This window comes from Podarcis tiliguerta (assembly GCF_965153285.1).
Source record: "Podarcis tiliguerta genome assembly, chromosome: 8".
Classification (NCBI taxonomy): Eukaryota; Metazoa; Chordata; class Lepidosauria; order Squamata; family Lacertidae; genus Podarcis; species Podarcis tiliguerta.
This window is the reverse complement of record NC_139541.1, coordinates 52086528-52108267: the sequence shown is the minus strand read 5'-3', so window position 1 is coordinate 52108267 and position 21740 is coordinate 52086528. Positions and strand designations below refer to the sequence as shown.

Genomic DNA, 21740 nt, shown 5'->3' with positions numbered 1-21740 from the left:
CCAGAGGGACTTAATATCCCTTTAGTAAAATTGGTGCCCATCCTTACACCCTCACATGGGCCACCCTTTGTTTTAACTTTTGCTCCAGCCACACATGATGTAGCAAGGGGTTGCCAAACCACGCGAGGAATCTGCACTTCACAGCAGCTTTGCCTGCATATGAATCAGATTGCATGTGTGGCATCCAGAACTGATGTGTAAGGTAGCAGTAGATGCTCCTTCAAGGAACTCTATCTTGATGCTTGTAACTGAAAACAAGAGCATAAGAAGAGCCTACTGGATGAGGCCAGTGGCCCATCTTGCCCAGCATCCTGTTTTCACAATGACCAACCAGATGCCTGTGGGAAAGCTGCGAGCAGGATCCAAGCACAAGAGCCCTCTCCCCTCCTGTGGTTTCCAGCAACTGGTACTCGGAAGCATTGCAGTTGTTCATGGAACATCTTCAGGTCACAGCCATTTGCGGTGGGTGGTTGAGGGCAGAGGGAGACTTCAGAGGGTTGGTACTGGGTGTGCCTTATAAAGCAGTGGTGTCCCAATACACCTGCAGTGCACAATGCAAGCCACTTGGTGGGCCATTTAATGGTTATCTAAGAAAGGTAATACTCTCATTCTGTGAACCTCTATTTCCCCTACAGGGACTGGACTGGAGAAGAGTGGGATTAGGTCTTTGCTTAGAAATTGGGTGGCGGGGGCTCTAGGCATCCTGTCCCTTCCCCCCAACTGTCCTGGGCTTAATGCTGACCTTTGCTTTTGTGTAATTTTTAGATTTCCAACCTGATTTCTTAAAAACCAGGTGACTTTTACTAGTAAAACCAAAAACCTCCAAAAGCTTCCATCAACAGGTAACTCCCAACATGGGACAATTCCTCTTTATCTGTCCCTTGGAAACCCCCCCCCTCCAATTGGCCCTCCTCAGTACCCTCCTTGAATGTTTTTGCCTGGTCACTGTCCACCTCCCAACGCTCCTGGGCTTAGTCTGACTTGTACTTACTTGTCCTTTAAAACATGTAAGAAAGAGAGAGAGAAACAACCGCAAACAGCTAGAAATGCTTTGTAATGCTGGAAGGCACTGGCTAAGAACTACCGGTACATCTTGCAAAGCACCCAGGTCCGTCTCTCGAGTCCAGGCATCTCTTGCCTACAGTTCTCCCCTAGCATTGCAAAGGATGCTTCTGTGCTGGTGCCATTCTTCAGACTTTGGTTATTTGCCTTTTGATTTCTGGGGACAGAGCCTCTTTTGTGACTTTTTGGTAAAACTGGAGGAACCCCCCTCTATTTTTCCCGTAACCGGCTCCTGCAATGGTGGGAAGGCGCTCTTGCTGCGGCCACGGGGCACCCCTGTTAATATTGGTGGGTTTGATCCCTTTGTCCAGTCAGGACTGAAAGATGGGGCTGCACTTTCAAGCACAGGTGCCCAGCTTCTGCCAGCTGTATCTGGGAACTGTGCTGTGCCTTCCTTGCTCTGTCCCCCCAAGATGGGGGCACTGCCCATATAGTGACAGAGATGGGAGACAGGATCAGTCCAGCATGGAGTCTTCCTCCAAGGGGCACAGAGGGGTGGATACATCCAGCAGGGTGGCTTTTTGGCCCCTTTTGTAGCAGACTAGTGCATTTCGGAGGAGGCCAGACTTGCATCCTCCACAGCTGCTGATGCTCTTCTATGGGGCTGGTGAGGATGGGGCTCAGAATTCGTACTGGGAAACGAAGACTGTGATCTTGAAGATGTGTTTCCCCAGGAGGGTCTTCCGGGCAAACTCGCTCATCTCCAGCTCCACCTCCAGTGTCGTCGGCCCCACAGCTGGCCGGGTGAGCACCAGCTCCCCTGTGTGCTGGTCCAAGCGCTGCACAACCAGCTTCCCCTGGCTGTTGCCCCCTAAGATGCTGAAGCGCAGGCTGTCTCCCACAAAGCGGCTGGTGGACATCTTGAAGAGGACCCTGGGCACAGTGCGGTTGGACGGGAGAGGCAAGTAATGGAACGAGATGGAGTTGGCTGCCCTCCGACAGGCGTTGTTCTCCATGGGACAAGGGCTGCGCTCGCACTGCCTAGGAGAGGACGTAGAAGAGGCACTCAGGCAGGGCCAGTTGGAGACATTTTGCCCCATCAAAGGAGGGGGTCCCCAACATTCCCTCATTGCACAGAGCTGGACCTTTGATTCATCTAGCCTGGTACTGTGTCCTGAGCCTGGTGGCAGCCCATCCTGACCTGCTCCACTACAGGAGATGCTGAGGACTAAACCTGGGACCTTCTGCATGCAAAGTCATGGCCTGACCCACTGCACTACTGGGATGAGTGGACCAAACATTAGGAATAACTTTGATGCAAGAGCTGTTGACAGTGTAATGGACTACTGTGGGGAATGGTAGACTCTCCTTCATAGGAGGTTTATAAGCAGAGGTTGGATGGCCATCTGTCAGGGATTCTTCAGCTGTGATCCCTGCATTGCAGGGGGTTGGACTGGGTGCACCTCCCAACTCTACTATCCTACTTTAATGGATGCCAGTCTAAATAACAAATTGGGGTGCTTGCACCCAGTGAGAAGGTAATAGGTGAGTCCTGCTGACTTTGTGGAGCCTCTGATTGGCTTAATAAGTGGTTCTGTAAATAGAAAATAGGAGGGGGCGTCTTTAGACTCCAGCCCCCATCCGCTACACTGCCTCCGGAATATATTCCTCAGCCTTTCAAATGTGGCAATGAGGCTTGCGGGGGAGGAGGGAACTTCCAGCGGTGCCAGTGCAAATCCCTCCTTCCTCCATAAGGGTCAATGCTATGCGGGGGCTTGTAGAATCGTAGAACTATAGAGTTGGAAGGGACCACGAGGGTCATCTAGTCCAACCCTGGGCAATGCAAGAATCCTTTGACCAACATGGAGCTCAACCCCACGACTCTGTGATTAAGCGTCTCATGCTTTGCCGACTGAGCTATTCCAGACTCTTGGTTTTTGTTTGGCCAGGAGAGAGAGAGAGAATGAAGGGAAGAAAGCATTGGGAGATTGTTGGGAGACTGTATAAGAGCATAAGGCAAGGCTGCTGGACCAGCCCAATGGCCCCTGCTCTCAGAGGCCAACCACAGGGGCCCCAGCACAAAAACGCTCCTCCACCCCACATCAGGGCTTCCAGCAACTGGTATTCAGAAGCTTTATAGCCACCCTGGTGGATAGCCTTATCCCCCATTAATTTGTCTAACCCTCTCTTAAAGATGTCTAGGTTGGTGGCCACCACTGCCTCCTGTGGGAGTGAGTTCCACAGTTTAACTATGTGTGATACAACAATGTACTCACATCAGCTCAAATCAGTCTCTGGTCAGCCAATTCCCACAGCATCTCAATCCATACGGCATGCAAAGTGGGATGGCCACCATCTCTGTTCTGGCTCATCTTGGTGCTCAAGGGGCAAAAGAGTGAAGGGAAGCTCTAGGGGGCATTGGGGTGAAGGCTCTGGGAGGCTACGAGGTGCTTCTGCCCAGCGCTGCAGACAGGGAGTGGAGCAGTTGCTGGCAAAGGCTGCTGCTTCCATCCTGAGTGAACTCTACTTACATGGCTGAAGTCTTGACGTAGCTGATATTGAGTTGGGCCTTAGGGCATTCGGGCCACACACAGCGGAAGCCCCCAAAGACGTTGATGCAGGTCTGTCCCTGGCTGCAGTTGTGCTGGTTCTCTGCGCACTCGTCCACATCTTGCAAACACAATAGGGAGAGTTTGTTTGACGCCATGCCCTCCTTCAGCCTTCTAGAACACACAGCTCAGGGCGGTTCCTCTCCCGGCTGACTCCCAATTATTCTCTCTCACCCTACCCCACGCAAAGGCACTCACCGTTGCATGAATTGATGTCACCTTGGAGCTGGTAGCCATGGGGACAAGTGCACCGATAGGCTCCGGGCAGGTTCACACATTTGTGGAGGCAGATGCGGGTGTGGCGGCTGGTCTGGAAGAGCTTGCACTCATCGATATCTGGAGGGGAAGCTTTGGGCTTCAGTTCCCATCAACCCAGCCCAGCAAACATCTGGAGGGCATCAGGCTGGGGAAGGGATGCTCTAGTTCAAATTGAGATCCATTTAGATCCTGATCTAGACCAGCCTATAGCTCACTGGCAGAGCATCTGCCTTCCCAGGTTCAATTTCCAGCAGCGTCTCCAGGCAGCGTTGGGACAGACTCCTTGCTTGAAATCTTGGAGAGCAGTGGCTGGTCACTGAGCTAGATGGACCAAGGGTCTGACTTGGTATAAGGCTTCCTATGTTCCCTGGGATAGTCTCCAGGAAGACCACAAGGAGCCAGGCATGCAGGCAACAGGTGGGTTTGTCCCCAGTGCTATGTGGCATTCAGCCCAGGACAGATATATGTAGAAAAGATTCCCTGAAGTAAGAAAGTCGGAAGATCCCTGGCTGGCGTGTGGGAAGATGGCAAGGGGAGGAAATCCCTCTGTTTCTGGGAAGCACGAGACACCAGCCCTGTTGACCTGCCAAGCCCGCTTCCCCCTTACCTTGACAGAGGCCTCCTGCCTGCATCTGGAAGCCAGGGTCGCAACTGCACTGGCGTGAGCCCAGGTAATTTTCAGCGCAACGAGGCTGTCGGCTAAAGGATGAGTTGCTGAGCGTCGCCCAATCTGTGGTCGAGAGGAAGCCGTCAGTTCTTTGCACCAATGCCCAACAGAGTAAAGGAGCAGGGGACGGAGACTCCCAGCCGAGTCACACAGTGCAGGCCTCTTATGAACCCCACGTGCTCAGCCTAACCAAGCCGATGTGGAAACATCTCCAGGCACCCACCTCTCCTTTTCCCAGTCCCCAGGGTCTTTTCCGCCATGAGGACAGGCGTACCGCAGCCCCCTGCTACTTACAGGAGTACAGTGGGGCTTGGCAGTTGCTGCCTGACCAACCACTGGGGCACAAGCAGCTGTAGCGGTGGATGCCATCCACGCAGGTCCCGCCGTTTGCACAGGGGTTGCTGGCACACTCATTGATGCCTGAGTTGAGGGAAGGGGAAAACTGAATTACACTCAAACAGCCGTCATTTTGGACCAGCGGAGCGGAAATGGAGAACCTCTGAGCCCATGCTGCTCATCAGAATTGGTTTTCAGTACAGTGGTACCTCGGGTTAAGTACTTAATTCGTTCCTGAGGTCCATTCTTAACCTGAAATTGTTCTTAACCTGAAGCACCACTTTAGCTAATGGGGCCTCCTGCTGCCGCCGCGCTGCTGGAACACGATTTCTGTTCTCATCCTGAAGCAAAGTTCTTAACCTGAGGTACTATTTCTGGGTTAGCGGAGTCTGTAACCTGAAGCGTCTGTAACCCGAGGTACCACTGTACAAGAATGGAGCAGAGCTCACAGTCCTTCCATGTAAACACCAATTCCTTGTTGGTTCCTTCACTTGGGAAGCCATGTTATGGTTACAACAAAATTGCAGGCCCAGTTGGGAAAACTGGCCAGAGATCAGCAGGAGTGGGGGCTGTTAGGAGGGGCCCCTCCCCATTTTTATGATACTCGGCAATCTCAAGCTATTCCTTCTACCAGCCAGACACACTCACCTTTGCAGACAGGCTGCTGTCCGCTCCACTTGTGGTTCTCCTGACACACCCGTGTCTCAGCACCCACCAGGAGGAAACCAGCATCACAGACAAAATGTACCTCGTGACCCACGGACGTCCTCTTTCCCAGCCTCCGGCCGTTCAAGGGTGCTGGCAGGGGGGTGCAGCTCTCTGTTGGGGGATCAGAAAAGATGGGAGAGTGAGTCTCCTCACAGCTCCTTTCCCCAGGCTCTTTTCCTATCCTAGCCTGTGGTTGTTGTTTTCTTGTATACATTAAGTAGCAAAATGCCACTTAAATGAAATAGTCTTATAGCCAAGGCTGGGGCTCTCATGAGGCAAACTAGGCAGCTGCCCAGGGCACAGACCTCAGAGGAGCTCAGTACTGACTTCTGAGGGGCACAGTTTTATACAGATCTGTTTTTATTATATCTTATACAATTCTGATAATATTTTGCTTTTACTTTACATTGTGAAGAGTTTTATCATTTCTGAAGTAAGTCATACATTAGAATTGTTTTTCATATAGATATGAAATAGACCACAGTTGACTGGAGGTCACACACACAGTGAAAAGTGAGGTTTTGATGTGCCTGAAATTGAAACTTTTAATAGACAACATCACAATTCACAATAAATTCCAACTTTAGTATTTGAAAAAGATAATCAAAGATTGTTGCATTACTTATTCTTTCAATTAAAAATAAATTCAGCAGTTTTAAGTTTTGTGCTTTTCATTTTTTTCTACAAGACATCTGTTTTTGAAAACTGAAAATGGCGTGGGGGGTGTGTGTTGTGTGCAAGTAATTAGCTTTGCCCAGGGTGCAAAATAGTCTGGCATCAGCACTGGGTGTAGCATTACAACATTATCTTTATATGTTTTTAGCTTTTTGCTTTTTATCTGGGTTGCTTTACTTTGTGTAAGCTGAGTCCCAGTCTGGTCCAGGATGGGATATAAATAAATATAAAAATAATAGTAATAGATGAGTTTTTAAAAACCCTGAGTTGTATGCAACTTAATAATAATCATAATTTTGAAATTTATATCCCGCCCATCCTGCTGGGTTTCCCCAGCCACTCTGGGCCGCTTACAACATATAAAAAATACTTTTTTTAAAACAGCTGCTATATCTGAATTGTCTCTGTTATACCCAATTGCAATTCAATGTATTCCTGTTGTGTTTTATGATTTTCCAGATATTGTAAGTGACCCGGAACTGGTCTGTGACCATAATAATAAAATTCATTCATAAAAACACAACAAAGCATCAACTTGATTCTACTTACAGCGCACCCACTGAAATTAACGAAACCAAGTTAATCAGGTCTATTAAATTCAATGGGTCTACTATGAGTAGAGCTACCACTGGAAATAATTCCCCCTTTCCAGTCCCCATTTTTAAAGAGTTGATTGGATGCAGCAAAAAGCCATCTCCTAGACATTTAAAAAACAAAACAAAACAGCCTCAGGGTTGCCCTGTGTCCTGCACACATCATGTGCACACACAGACACCTTTCTGCTTCTGCAGTCTCTGCTTCTCCTTTTACCATTGTGCTTGGCTGCCTGCTGGTGGAGACTGCCTTGCAAAACGGCCAGCTGCTTCTTGAAGTTGCGTAGGCTCTGCAGCTGGGCAGCCTCATGCGAAGACAGCAGCTTCTGCATCTGCCGGATGGCGCTGGAAACTTGCTGGTCACTTAGGCAGCCCTGCAGGGGGTTGGGGGAGAGGAGGAACAAAGCAGCTTTAGCAGGGAGGTAGAAGGAACAGCCTACAGGTATCACCCACAAAGGCTCGTGGCAAATTGTAACTGATGCTGCACGCATACCCACAAGCACCCACCCACCACCGCTGCAGAGGCTCCATCCCTTGTTCATTTTGGCTGCCCTTTTCTGAACCCTTTTCACCTCCTCAATATCCTTTTGGAGGTGAGTACAGAATGTTTAGATCAGTGGTGGCCAAACTTGCCCCTCCAGCTGTTTTTGGACTACAATTCCCATCATCCCTGACCATTGGTCCTGTTAGCTAGGGATGATGGGAGTTGTAGTCCAAAAACAGCTGGAGGGTCAGTTTTGGCCACCACAGGTCTAGATGGTGCCTCCAGGCCCACAATGCACACTATAGGCAAGATCAGGCCTCTGCATCCAAGGCATGCAATCTGGCCCAGAAAAACACTTCTATGACATTCCTGTTCTAAGTCCCCACACTGCCCATTGCCGAAGTTTCATACACCAGCCTGTCTAAGTTGAGGGTGGTGAGAAAATGTTCTGCTTACAACCTTTAGCCATGCTGGCTGGGGGTGATGGGAATTAGAGCCCCAAACATCTGGTGGGCACCAGGCTGGGGAATCAGGGAGGGATTTCATCCATCCATCCATCCCATTTATATCCCGCCTTTCCTCCAGGAAGCTTAAGGTAGGCTACATACTTCTCTTTCCCATTTTGTCATCACAACAACAAGTGGTTGCTTGGCTTGACAAGAGCTTTAGCTCTGAACTCCACTCTTTCGTCTATCAGGGTCCACTCCTATGGACCAAGCACATCTGGGCTCTGCACCCAAACCTACAGGCACCATCCCCTGCTGCCTACTGGTTCCACACCACCAGCCCTCCCAGGTTCAGGATTCAGCATCATTTATCTTACCTGGGAGTTGCTATGAGGCAACTGTAGGATACCCAAGGCCACCACAGCCATTATCTGGGGGAGCATCTTCTTTCCAGCGTTGGAGCAGGTTCAGCAGTTAGGAAAAGGACAGTGGATTCTCTGCAAAGCTTCCTCAGCTATCCTTGGTCAGCAAAAAGATGGAAGGGGAGTCTGTGAGAGGGCAGCTAGTGTTCCACTCGCATAAGGCAGGCCTTCCAGGTGTCTTTCCAAGGAAGGAGGCGAGAGGTATTCTCAGAGCACCGCAAACCTCAATATTCCTATTCCCAAACTGTGAGCCACCCGGCTCCACAAAGACATTCTGGCAGTAGTGCAAACGGAGATTGCCAACTGACCAGGATTTAAGAGCCTGGCCTGCTCCTGTACCTTAATTAGCAAAGGAAAAAAGCACAGTCACCTGCTGCTATCTAAAAACTATCACCAACAGCAGTCATTCAATCAGGCAAGAAAGCCAAGGGAGAGAAGGGATGCAGGGCAACAGACATTTTAAAGACAAGGCTTTCCCCGGAGAAACCTGGGAACTGTAGTCTGCCAAAGGTGCTTAAAATGCAAGGTGTGTATGCCCTTGGCTCTTTCCTTCATCTGTCTCCCCGCAGGAGCTGTTCCATCCGGCTTCAGCAGAGGGAGAGGCAGGAAGCAGGACACTCCATCGGCTCTGACATGAGACCAACTCTTTTGTCTCCTCTTCTGATTGAACTGTTCCCATCTCAGCTGGTCCTTATCTGAATTCTCTAGCTTTAAGAATGGGTGCTTTGGTTTGCTCCCCGACCCCCCCCCCCCCCAATCCATTTTGTTTCTTGTGTCTCTGAGACGGTAAGCCGAAGGACAGGGGCTCTTTTGTTTGGTTTGCCTTGATCTTACATAAGCTGCGCTGGGAGCCCTTTTCTTGTCCCCCCTCTCGCTGAAGACAGGGGTAAGAAAACACTTTAAACGAAACAAGGAAGATCAAACATCCTTAAAAGTAGCAACCCTAGAGCGGAAAGCCATTGGCTCGGCCCCACCAGCAGCACCGCGAGGCAGTGGATGGTGAGAAGGTGCTCTGACTACAGGCTTAGCCATCCTTATGCCCTGCAGACGTTTTAGACTGTAACTCCCTTCAGCCCCAGCAACATAGGACCATGTCAGCCGACACCTCTGGAGGGCACCCGGTTGGGGAAGGTGCTCTGCTAGAATCCTTGCAATTTAACCCCTTCAGGGTTACAGTTTCCAGACTTACTTGAGGGGACAGCATAACTCCTGAATCTCTTTTCAAGCCTGCAACATGCACAACAGCCTGGCTAGGCACTAAGAAACTGCTTTGCACCAACGGTCCGCCTAACTCAGTATTGCCAACACTGACCGGCCGCAGCCCACGGATAGAACCCGGGACCTTCTGCTCCACCCCTTGGCTACAATCCTAACCCCAAAGCGCATCCGGGACGCCCATGCCTTCTACCAAGTGAGGCAACTGGTCCACCTAGCAGCTCAGCATTGCCTACACTGACCGGCAGCGGTATCCCCAGCCTTCCCCTGGAGACGATGCCTCTGGACCCGGGACGTTCTGCGTGCAAAGCAGATGTCCCACCACTGCGCTCCAGCCTTTCTCCAAGCTGAAGGGCAGGGAAGAAGGCGCTTCTCCGCACCCCCACCTCAGGGAGGCCGAGCCGCTTTGCTGGCACAGACGCGCGCCCCTCGCCAGACCCTCTGGGCTCCCGGAGGCCCGCGAAAAGCAACAGCCGAGCCAGCCCGCTTCGGGGGGAGGCGGGGAGGCCGCTGCCGCCTTTGCTTGTAGCGCGTGGGACCAGGCAGACCCTCCCCAGGAACCGAGACCCCCCTCCCCTCCCCTTCCAAGCCTGCCTCCCCACGCGTCTCTCTCCCTAAAGGCACCTCGAGGAAAAGTTGCGCCGACCTGCGAGGCGGCTTCCCTGGAAGGCGCGGCCGTCGGAGCAGCAGCAGCAGCAGATGGAGCCTCACCGGGTGCGCGCAGGAGAGCAAGCCCCTCGGCCGCCTTGCAGACTGGGAGCGGGTCGCTCTTGCCCGCCCTGGCCGAGGCGGGGCGAGAGGTTGGCCTCGTTGGCACCAGCTCAACGGGCACGCCGGAGGCCCCGCGCGGCCCGGATTGGGCGGCGGCGGCGGCAGAGGGCTGGCGAGGGGAGCCCGGGCGGGTCAGCCGCGTGCCCAGAAGATGCCCGCGGCCGCCTCCCCTTCCCCCACGGCGGGAGAAAGCGGCAGGAGTGCAAACCTGGCCCCGCGACTGTGGGTGCTCGGGGCCGTGGGTGCCATGCAGCGTGCATGGTCCTGGCACCGAAATTCATGGGGAATTTTGTGGGTGCTCGGGCACCCAGGGCCCCAGGGTGTTGGCACCTATGGGAAGCGGATTGAGTGGGTGACCTCACTCCTTTCTCTCCCAGAGCGTCTAGGTCAGGGGTCAGCAAACTTTTTCAGCAGGGGGGCCTGTCCACTGTCCCTCAGACCTTGTGGGGGGCCAGGCTATATTTTGAAAAATAAAATAAAAATGAACGAATTCCTATGCCCCGCAAATAAGCCAGAGATACATTTTAAATAAAAGCACACATTCTACTCATGTAAAAACACGCTGAACTGGGACACACCGGAGCATCCTGGGGATGGGGAAGGAGATGTTGGTGTAGGAAGTACTCACAGGGTGACAGAGGACGACGAGGGGCTGGGGGTCAGTGCATAGGAACCAGAGCAGAAGGAAGCAACCCCAGAGCCAGAGGGGCCCCTGTCTCCAAGAACACACCAGGCGTTGAGGAGTAGGGAACACTCCAGGAGGCTGAGTCAGGCAAGGGCCCACAGCCCTGCTCACTGGGCCAGGTGGGGCTTACTAGCTCTGGAAGCAGGTGTGTGATTCCTTAGCTGGAGTAGGCGCAGGACAGGTGAGGATCACCTGCCTCATCAAGCCCAGATGCTGCAATCAGCATGGAAAGTATTAAAGGGCAGCAGAGCTGAGGGGATGTGTCTGCTTAACTGCCCATGTCAATGGACCTCAGCTTGGATGCAGCAGGATCTCTGCAGGACTGTGCTTCAATTTTGGACCTTGGACATGTGGAGTGACCCTGGACTGGGGACTTGGCATACTGACTTGCTGCCAGGTAGTCCAGAACAGCATTCCACAAATGGGGAGCCACCACTGAAAAGGCCTGGTCTTGTGCTGCCACTCTCCACACCTCCTTTGGAGAAGGGCTTCAGACGATGAACACAGGGCCTGGTTTGGTTCATGTGGGGAGAGGTGGCACTGGGGTCCTGAGCCTCATAAGGCTTTTATGGCAAAGATGGCACTTTGAATTGGGCACAGAAACTAAGTTGAGGCTCTTGTGTAGAAATAAAAAGTGGTACGCAGGGCTGTTTCTCCTGCTTCTCCAGGAACTGCAGCTGATAAAGGCTCTCTGACAACTAGGTGAAAAGTCTGTGCATGAGGCAGTTTTGAAGCAAACTCAGATGCTCTTGATCTGCTGGGGCTTTGGGCAGGGATCAAGAGTGAAACCTCAAGGAGCCCCTGTGCTTATGTACCTTCCCCTGGGAAGTGCAGACAGCCAAGGCTTCCTGACAACCAGGCTTTGCAGGAAAGCCTTTGAATGTGTTGGAGTTTGATAAATATGCTGCAGCGGTGAGCAGGAAGAAAAAAGATTGTTGAAGGGATAAGCCATGCAGAATGTCCCAGATTCAATCCCCAGTGTCTTCATGCAGGGCTGAGAGAGACACCTGGACAGAGTCGTACCTAGGCTCCCTTGTTCCCTTGGCTGCATCTTATGATACATATATTAATAATGATCCCCAGCAGCACCCCCAGGTAGGGCTGGGACTGGCAGAGGGCCCTGATACCCTGGAGAACAGCTGCCAATTCCTGTAGACAATTGCTACCTGCTTTCCTACGTTTTTTAGTTCTAAATGAACCTTTGCAGCCTTGGTGCATGGGCTGAGAAGCAAAAAAGAAAAGATCAGCTTGGCTCAGGTTTGCAACTGATCGAATCAGTGGAACATCCTGGAAAGCAAGGAAAGGGCCAGTAGGGGCTGGAGCAAGCCAGCTGCAAAAGCAAAGGAGCCCCATGGAATGCAGGCTGGTGCGAGGAAAGCGGAGCCTCTTTGCCCGCCCTTTCCGCCAGGCTGGGTCGGGAGAAACCACAGCTAGAAAGCAGCACTGTGTCCTCGGGAACAAGTTCCCAGAAATATACTCGGAAATTACAGGGGGCTGCAGTGCAAGTAGGGAGCTTCCAATACCAGCAGGAAAGATCTATATCTGCTTGAGAGGTGGTTATTCCTTTTGCCAGAAATGCATGCGGGCACACAGGCAGGTCTATATGCCGAAAGAGCAGAACCCAGCCTCTAAGAGGAGAAGATCTGTGATCAGATTGCCCCATCTAATCAAGCCATTGCTTTATCACTGTCAGTGGCGGGTAAAGAAACTTTGCACAAGTATGTCAAATACCAAACGAAACAACAAAGAGAACCCTAGCAATCGAATTACTAGTGGCTGCATTGTGCTTTAAAACGCCAGGCACAGAAAACAAAATTATAAGCTTGCTAAAATTAGTCCCAGAATGCTGAGCTATCCTGGAAGTCAGAATATACCTTTTGGGCATGGCATCCTTTGAGAGTTTCTCTCCTCTGCCATTTACACACCTAGAATCAGGCCCATGCAGAGCAGAGGACAGCCGGGTACACTTGTCCCCGGCTCCAGAGGGCCAAACTACTGGGGTGGGGGGGCACCAGCGGCCTGTTGGACTTGCGCTGTCATGCCAAGAACAAGACTCCTTCCTTGGGCCCCAGACAAGCTCAGCATGGGTTTGCTTAGAACCCAAGATGCAGCAAAACCAAGGTGGGGACCGCAATAAATGTGGGGTGCAGTTGGATTGTTTGCTGAGACTCTGCATTAATGTGCATAAAGCAGGGAGGCAGGGGGCCTTCAGGGGTGTGACAGGGAAGCAGATGTTCTGTTGGGGCAGCCCATTTCTGCAAAGATACAAGTTTAGGAGTATATACGGTGGTACCTCTGGTTACATACGCTTCAGGTTACAGACGCTTCAGGTTACACACTCTGCTAACCCACAAATAGTGCTTCAGGTTAATAACTTTGCTTCAGGATGAGAACAGAAATCGTGCTCTGGCAGCGCGGTGGCAGCGGGAGGCCCCATTGGCTAAAGTGGTGCTTCAGGTTAAGAACAGTTTCAAGTTAAGAACAGACCTCCGGAATGAATTAAGTACTTAACCCGAGGTACCACTGTACTTGTAGGTCCTATGTGGATTTGCTGTTTGGTCTTCACACTTTTTTGGGACACACACACACACACCCCTCTGCCCAAACCACACCACCCAACTATTGATATGGACCCAGGTGTGGAAGGAATTGTCCTCCCTCTGCAACCAGCTACACTGGTGCCTTGATTCCTGAGGGAAAGACCCTGAGGAAGTCATGCCAGGTTTATTCTGGGTCAGCTGTCATGGCCTGACCCAGACATTCCCACAATTTGGAATTTGGTAGGGGCTCTAAGAAGAACCCAGCTCCCCGCCATCACTGCAAAATACCAATTTGCAAAGTACCCGAGGAGACAAAACAGGGTGCTAAACAAGTTTTGCACCAATAATACAGATAAACTCAGAGAGTTGTATCTGGTGTTGGTCATACTCGGAGTAAGCCCACCTTCAAATATATAAAGAGCTGTCACATGGAAGATGGAGCAGGCTTGTTTTCTCTTGCTCCAGAGGGGAGGACAAATTACAAGAAAGCATTCAAATTACACAAAAGGAGATTCCAACTAAACATTAGGATGAACTTTCTGAGGGTGGCAGCCATTGGACAGTGGAATGGACTCCCTTGGAAGATGGTGGACTGTCCTTCATTGGAGGTTTTAAAGCAGAATTGGATTGCCATCTGTCCAGGATTCTCTAGTTGTGATTCCTGCGTTGCATTGCTTGGGTCCCTTCCAACCCTACGATTCTTTGATTCTATGAAATTGTTAATTGTTAGAATTTATGTGCAGTGATATCATTACGATTATATGAACTGTTCTTGTAGACAATGTATTTTCCGTGAAGTGCTTTGAGCAGAAATGTATATGTGGAAAACCAGGCATATAAACAAATTGTCTGTGATTAACTCACAACCACCACAAAAGGTCTTTCAGAAACTGATGTATGCACACAAACTAAAGTATCTTAGTTTCTGGAAAACATTCTAATGGAATGCAATTTTGAGGGTGGCATTCTGTCTCTGCGTTTGCCCTGTCTCAGTTTGAGGCAATAAGGAATTTAATCTTCTTGGCGCATTCTGAAGGGAACTAATCTTCAAATATCTCAAGGAAGAGGAGTTCCTGTGAGTGGACCAGCTGAAAGGGGAAAGAACCAGAGGAAAAGCACCCGTAGAGATGGCTTAATTTCCACCACTGCTACTCCCAGTATGGAGAGGTTTCTGAAACATTTAACAAACACCATCAAATGAGGTACAGGCGTTCTGGGGGAGAGAGCAAGCAAGCAGAGCATTCTATGCAGACAGAGCCTGCGTAATCCCTTGTTTACCAGTTTGAATTCCATCTATCTCTCATGGCCTCCAAGGCAAGGTTACATAATATAGGGGGAAAGAGGGCATCCCTGTGGGGTAACGAGCAGTATGTAAGCCTTGTTAAATAAATAGATATACAGTGGTACCTCAGGTTAAGAACTTAATTAGTACTGGAGGTCCGTTCTTAACCTGAATCTGTTCTTAACCTGAGGTATCACTTTAGCTAATGGGGCCTCCCGCTGCTGCCGCGCCGCCAGAGCACGATTTCTGTTCTCATCCTGAAGCAAAGTTCTTAACCCGAGGTACTATTTCTGGGTTAGCGGAGTCTGTAAGGTGAAGCGTCTGTAACCTGAAGCGTCTGTAACCTGAGGTACCATTAATATCTGTGGAGATGGAAGGGAATGAACCACAATGGTTATTGAAAACAAAGCTGGTTCTTTGTGCATAGTCATGATCCAGCCTAAATTACTCTCGGGAGACGCATCCTTTGCCATGTCCAAAGTGGGGACTTGGGTGGCTCTGCAAAATCACACACAAACGTCCAGAGCTTCCGCACTGAGCAAGCCTTGCCCCCTCAAGCAAGGCGGAGAGCTTAAACCTCTTCACATGCCAGTTCCACTTGGGCCATGTGCTGGAGGGGGATGCCCCATACTTTGGGTCTATGGATATGTTGGCTCTTCTGAATAATGCCAAGGTTTGCTGAACGTGACGTTTAGCATGACAAGTGCTGCAATGGGGAAAAGAAACCCTGCACCATGCATAATTTTATGAACCAGGGTTTGATCTGGAGGTCAGATCTTGCAGGTGTCCTCCTGATTCTTCCCTTGTGCCAATTTCTGCACACTTTGGCGTGTTACACAGCACAGGGCGTGGGTCTGCTGTGGGAAAAAAAGAGAGAAATTGGGTTCATATTACATCCGAAGCAGTGGCTGTGGTCACACTGTTTCCACTCTGGCTTCCTCACAGTCCTCTGCTGGCAGACAGTGGGGCATCCACAAGTCCATCCCTGCCCATTACTAGTTTGCTTCAGCTGTGGATGACCACTATGGGAGAGGCATCTGCACTTGATGTTTCTTCCAAGTCAGAGGTGAGGTTTGTGCCTTGACTTCACTTGCAACACGAACAGTCCGTTTACAGAAGAGCCTCTTCATGTCATTAAGAAAAATCTCTCTTTCTGTGCTAAGAGTGCCCATTTCTTTTCCTCTTTGTGTAAATGAAATGGAGAAAAAACTGCAGTAGGCTGTGGTTAAAGACATGTAAGTGTGAAGGAATCAGGTTAAAAGTACTCCCCCCCTCCACGTTCTAGAACATTTCAGCATTTTGGAGCAAATTCTGAAAGAACAAAGCCTCAAACAAGCAAAAATGTGAGCCTGCAAGATTCCAGAATACTGGGGCAGAGCCAGCTGTGGTTGATTGATAGAACAGTAAAGTTGGAAGGGACCCTAAGAGTCATCCAGTCCACCCCCCTGTAATGCAGGAATCTTGCCCACAGTCTTACCTGGGTGGGCTCGAACCACCAACCTTCTGGTTAACAGCCAGACCCAATGACCCATTGTGCCACAGCAGATGAGCACCTTTTTGACTATAGTCTGTGGGATCACCAACCAATACCCTTTTCTCACAACCCCGAGTAGCTGTGCAACTGTTTAAAAAAATAAGTGTAGCTAGGGTAAGGAGAGGGATAAATGTATGTGCATGTATATATGCCAATTAAAAACAACGTATCAGTCCATCAGCCTGAATGGATAGGAGAAGGGGCACCCTGATTCTTGATCCAGTATTGAGCTTGCTGGCCTGTACATGTGCAAGGCAAGTTGGGAAGCCAGGTTCATGCTGAGGTTGAGGAATCCGCTGTGACCACAGTGAAGAATGCAATATTTATCTTCATCCTGTATTTGTTTTCAGAGTTTCAGCCTCCAGCAGGGTTATGTAAAAGCAAAGCCCTACATTCTCCAAGGCAAGCATGACCCAAATTCTAGTTTCAAGATCCTGGGACACAGCACAGACATTTTCAGCAGCTTGGGGGGGGGGAATGCTATAAACGAACGTTTTGAAGGGAGTCCGCAATACAGTAAGGTCAGTGTTTGTTCACAGGCTAAAGCATCCAGAGCCCTTTTCACAGCTCTCGTATTCAGCTTCCCAGCAAGTGTAAATATCATTTCTATGAAAAAGGGCAGTCATTACGCTGCAGGATTTGTTCAAGGCAAGGAGAAGATTTAGGACGGAGATATTTGGGGTGTGTCAAAACAGATTGAATCTCACCCACAAATTAGTGACAGTCTCATAGAAGCAAAACTCAAGTTGTGCAATTAAAGTGGATTTGGCGCTCTTGGGCAACAAGGCCACTTCTAAAAACAAACAGAGTTTTTTTTGGAGGGAGGGGGATAAGGAAAATGATGGGGAAATGCACTGGAATATGTGGGATAACAGTTGCTTGATGCAACGTTGTAGAAACGGGTTGTCTGGAAGTGATGTGAATCTGGATTATACCAGTGTTCAGAAGCATTAAATATTAGAAACTTATCCAGGGCTTCCGAATGAGCAGCCCTGCTCTGAATTTTACATCTGCTTTCACCCTGAAGTATCTCTCACAGGGAGTGCCTTACTCCTGCTCTGGCCTCTGCAGCCTCCATGGAAATCAGGCCAATCTGGGCATTGCCCCCCTGCTGTGCCTCTGGAGAGCCAGGCCGGAATGCAATCCCTGGACTTTTTGTACTGAAACACAGAAATCCCTTCTCTCCATGGAAAATCCAAGGAGGATGAGTGCTCCTGCCAAGTGCAAGGTGGGCTATGGCAGAGCAGAATGCAGAAGTCAGCCACTGTCTCAGTGGCCCTCGGAGCTCAATGATTTTGGGGAACCTGACTGTTCTGTGGCGTCTCCCTTGAGGGCAATGTTGACTCAGGAGTTCAGGGACCTTCTCAAAAGCATCCCAGGGAATTCTGGAACTTGCCTACTGAGTTCTGGAACCTCAACTCTGTTCCTGGGCTGCAAGTTCACCAGATGACTCTTGCTGTGCCCTCTGATGCTCACCTAAGGGAATTCATGATCCAGGGTATTTAAGAGGATGACTTGTGAGATCTTGCCCCAGCGCCTAGAAACCATTAGCCAAGGCCCTGACATGGATGCCAGAGTCTAAGGAGCTGAAGGAAAAAGATAACTTCTGGGTGACAGGACTCTCCTTGTGCAATTTCCTGCCCCCGGAGACCACCTAGGCATCTCATTCTTTTTTAGAGAGCAGGTTAAAAAGTCAGTCCAGATCCTTGCAGGAATCTATTTCTTGGATAATTCAGCATTTGACATATGAAGGTGCTGGTGAATCTCCCCACAACCACCCTGCTCTGAAAGTTCCAGCCAAGGTCCAGTTTCCCTTCCACATCTGTGACTTCCAGAGAGATGGTGACTGTTTTGTTATTTCCTTGGAGATCGACACATAACACAGAGCCAAAATGAATTGGCTGGTATGCCTGCATGTGCAGCAGGGTCATACCGTGAGAGCCGAGTTATACCTGATAGGGCAGAATCAAGATTGATTGTATGTGGGATCACAGCAGGCCAAGCAAAGCACAGTCAGTCAGGACCCTGGACAGGTCCCAGTGGGCGGGGCTGGCTGGAACTTATGAAGGAGAAGTGATGTCTCAGCAGCATTCAGAGGCCTTTCGAAGGTTGGCTGGCTGGTTGGGAACTGCTGCTAACCTCTGATTAGCTGTTTACATTGCCCAGTTCTACAGTTTCTGGCTCCAATCGCAGAATCATAGAATTGTAAGGCTGGAAGTGATGACCCCAAAGGCCCATCTTGTTCAACTCCCTGCAATGCTGGTATCACAGGTAAAGAATACGTGACAGATGGTCACCCATCCCAAGAGTCTGCCCCACTGTTGAAAGTTCTTCCTAATGTTTAGTTGAGATCTCCTTTCTTGTAATTTGAATCAATTGCTTTGGGTCTTACCCTCTGGAGGAGCAGAAAGCAACCTTGCTCCATCCTTATCTCCATTCTTTAAAAAATAGTTTTTATTAAGGTTTTTTTGTGTGCTACAAAGCAAACAGATAAACAGGGAAAGGTACATCTATTGTTTCCACTTTCAATTCATAGTCTTTTTCACAGTTCGTTTACATTTGGTGAGAGACACTTTTGCCATAGACATCTTGCAGTTGCGGGTGGGGAGAGAGATGGGGATATTGTTCTTTTTTTCTATTGCCTATAGGTGAAAGATAAATGACCCCTGGACTATGGGGAGCGGCACTCATCTCACTGGGACACAGGTGGCACTGTGTCTAAACCACTGAGTCTCTTGGGCCTGCTGATTAGAAGGTCGATGGTTCAAATCAGCTCGATGGGGTGAGCTCCCGTTGCTCTGTTCCAGCTTCTGCCAACCTAGCAGTTCGAAACCACACCAGTGCAAGTAGATAAATAGGTACTGCTGTGGTGGGAAGGTAAACAGCATTTTCGTGTGCTCTGGTTTCCATCACGGTGTTCCGTTGCGCCAGAAGCGGTTTAGTCATGCTGGCCACATAACCTGGAAAGCTGTCTGTGGACAAACACCAGCTCCCTCGGCCTGAAAGCGAGATGAACTATTGCCTATTATTAGCGATGGGGTGTGTGTGTGTCAGCATTACATTTCCATTCTGAGAGCATCCTGGTAGGTTCATGAGCAGTGCCTGTCTAATGCTGAAGTCCAGCGCCATTCTCTGCTAGTTCAGCAGATGGCACTCTAACGCTGCAGTTTGGAGACTCCTCAGCATTTTATTTTAGGTGTTGTTTCAGATGCTTGCTCAGATTCTAGTGGCCTGAACATCACCTTATTCTGTATACAACAATAATGTCTCACTTTAAAAGTAAAAAAAGACCCTACAACTTGAAGAAAGATAATGCATGCTCTTTTGTAAATCAATAAAATCAGATAGATAGATGATGATAGATAGATAGATAGATGATAGACAGACAGACAGACAGACAGACAGACAGACTATCCAAAATGTTTTGCTTTTGCAAGCATGCACAGCACTTCATAAAATTTAAAAGGGGTTCTGGGGTTCTGACATCCTTAATTCTTTCTAACTGTATACATTTGTCTTCAGTCAGTGAGGCATTCACTCAAGAATCTTGAAGGACAAATCCCAGAAGTTTGCTTTCACCACCTGGTCCTGCTGGCCAGGGCCGATGGGCGGGGGAAGTGGATCAAGTCAGTGACCTCTCACCTGGAAGCTTATTTTCTTTTAAGCTGTAGCAGAGTAGGAACCGGGAAGGACCCAAGCCCTTTGATCAATCCCACACCATATGGTAGACTTTATAGAAGAGGAATTCAATTTAAGAGGAAAATTCAAAGCAATTGTGTATTAAACAGCAGGAAGTGGAGCTCAGTTTGCTCTTTTGTCTAAAATGTCTGAATTAGGAACAAGATCATTTAAGTTTAGCAGATGTTCGGTAGTTTCTCAGTCAGCAATTCCACACATTTGGCTTCCCTCATAGAGCTGCGCTATAGAGATATGATCTTTAAGACCCTATTTTTTTTTTTTTTAACATGCAGTCACAAAAGCAGAAATAGTTCTCAGGGCTATCTAAGATCTTGCTAAATCTTTGAAGAGATACTCAGTTCAAAGATTAAATCATAACAGAAACCCTAGCACTTAAAACACTTTGCCATTATAAATACCTCAAAGCAGATAATTTAAGAAAAGAGGTGCTACTAATTTTTAAAAAAGAAAATGGGATGGAGAGCCAGGCCAGGTCTATCATCATCATCATCATCATCAAACCTTTTATTGGCATCACATGCAAACATCCATAGTAAATTAATACAGAATTACCACCTCCCCAATGTCACAGAACATTTGTCAAATGAAAGCAGGCAAAAAAGTCTAACATTACAACTCTAGGTCTCCAGGGAGATCAGACGTCTGCAATGTGTTTCTGTGACAAAAAACCAAATGAAGATATTTAGGCAATAACTTGGTGAGCTCCTGATCATTCCCCAATAGTAGAAAATGTATGACCTCCAACTCTGGTTTCTATTTAGGGATGCAGAGTTGATCTAGAAACTGCTGGCGGAGATCAGCATATGTTGTTGTTGTTGTTGTTGTTTAGTCGTTCAGTCATGTCCGACTCTTCATGACCCCATGGACCAGAGCATGCCAGGCACTCCTGTCTTCCACTGCCTCCCACAGTTTGGTCAAACTCATGCTGGTAGCTTTGAGAACACTGTCCAACCATCTCGTCCTCTGTCGTCCCCTTCTCCTTGTGCCCTCCATCTTTCCCAACATCAGGGTCTTTTCCAGTGAGTCTTCTCATGAGGTGGCCAAAGTATTGGAGCCTCAGCTTCACGATCTGTCCTTCCAGTGAGCACTCAGGGATGAGTTCCTTAAGAATGGATGCGTTTGATCTTCTTGCAGTCCATGGGACTCTCAAGAGTCTCCTCCAGCACCATAATTCAAAAAGATCAGCATATAGTTTACATTTAAGAACCATATGAGTAAGAGTTTCCAGCAGGTGGTCTTCACATGGGCAAATTCTTTCTCCTTCCACCACTCCCAAGAACCCAAAGGAGGTTTGATGGGTTTGAATTAAGTCTGGCCAGCTAAAATGCCCTTCTTTCTTGGGGGATAAGCAGAAATTCAAGATAATTCTAATTAGTTTCACGTGCCCAAGAAAGTTGAAAGTAAAGAGGGGGACATGTTTTCTCTGCTGCTGCTGCTAGTTCCTGGGCCAGGTCTATGTCTGAGATTCTAGGAAAACTGTGGCCAACCCAACATTCAGTGTATCCATGGTGTATCAGACAAGATTGAAGAGATGTGAAAAGTATATGAAGAGCTACAGAAATTTGAGAAGGGGCATAAGATGTTGAACACAAGGCCCCTTGCCAACATTAATTAAATGCTTCCCCTTAAGCAGCTCTGCTTTTTTATTGCTTCATGTTGAGCATGACAGGATTGCAGGGGATGAATAGCTTGCCATGTTCTCCCTCAGTAGCCTCTCTTAATTGCCCCTTTTTGTCAGTTCCTCTTCCCACACAGTGGGAGCCTTTAATTAATGGGGTGTTTTTATTCATTCTTCTTTTTTCTTTTTATAATGA

General features: G+C 49.1%; 1 protein-coding gene across 6 annotated transcripts; it reads right to left on the bottom strand.

Annotated features, from left to right (window-relative positions):
• Window positions 1–1040: 1040 nt before the first annotated feature.
• On the bottom strand, window positions 1041–10198 carry LOC310683218 (fibulin-7-like). 6 transcript variants are annotated; one of them, XM_083452943.1, is made up of 9 exons: window positions 10062–10198; window positions 8156–8297; window positions 7066–7222; window positions 5521–5691; window positions 4831–4956; window positions 4477–4599; window positions 3810–3947; window positions 3534–3672; window positions 1041–2043 (listed from the first exon to the last, which is right to left on the bottom strand). In XM_083452943.1, exons 2-9 carry the CDS (start codon window positions 8219–8221, stop codon window positions 1683–1685), a joined length of 1281 nt encoding a protein of 426 aa, XP_083309069.1. In that variant the 5' UTR covers window positions 8222–8297; window positions 10062–10198; the 3' UTR covers window positions 1041–1682. The 6 variants fall into 6 exon arrangements, with proteins under 6 accessions (XP_083309069.1, XP_083309073.1, XP_083309071.1 ...); XM_083452947.1 differs by having other exon boundaries at window positions 8156–8292; window positions 10127–10165; XM_083452945.1 differs by having other exon boundaries at window positions 10040–10162.
• Between the last annotated feature and the right edge of the window lie 11542 nt (window positions 10199–21740).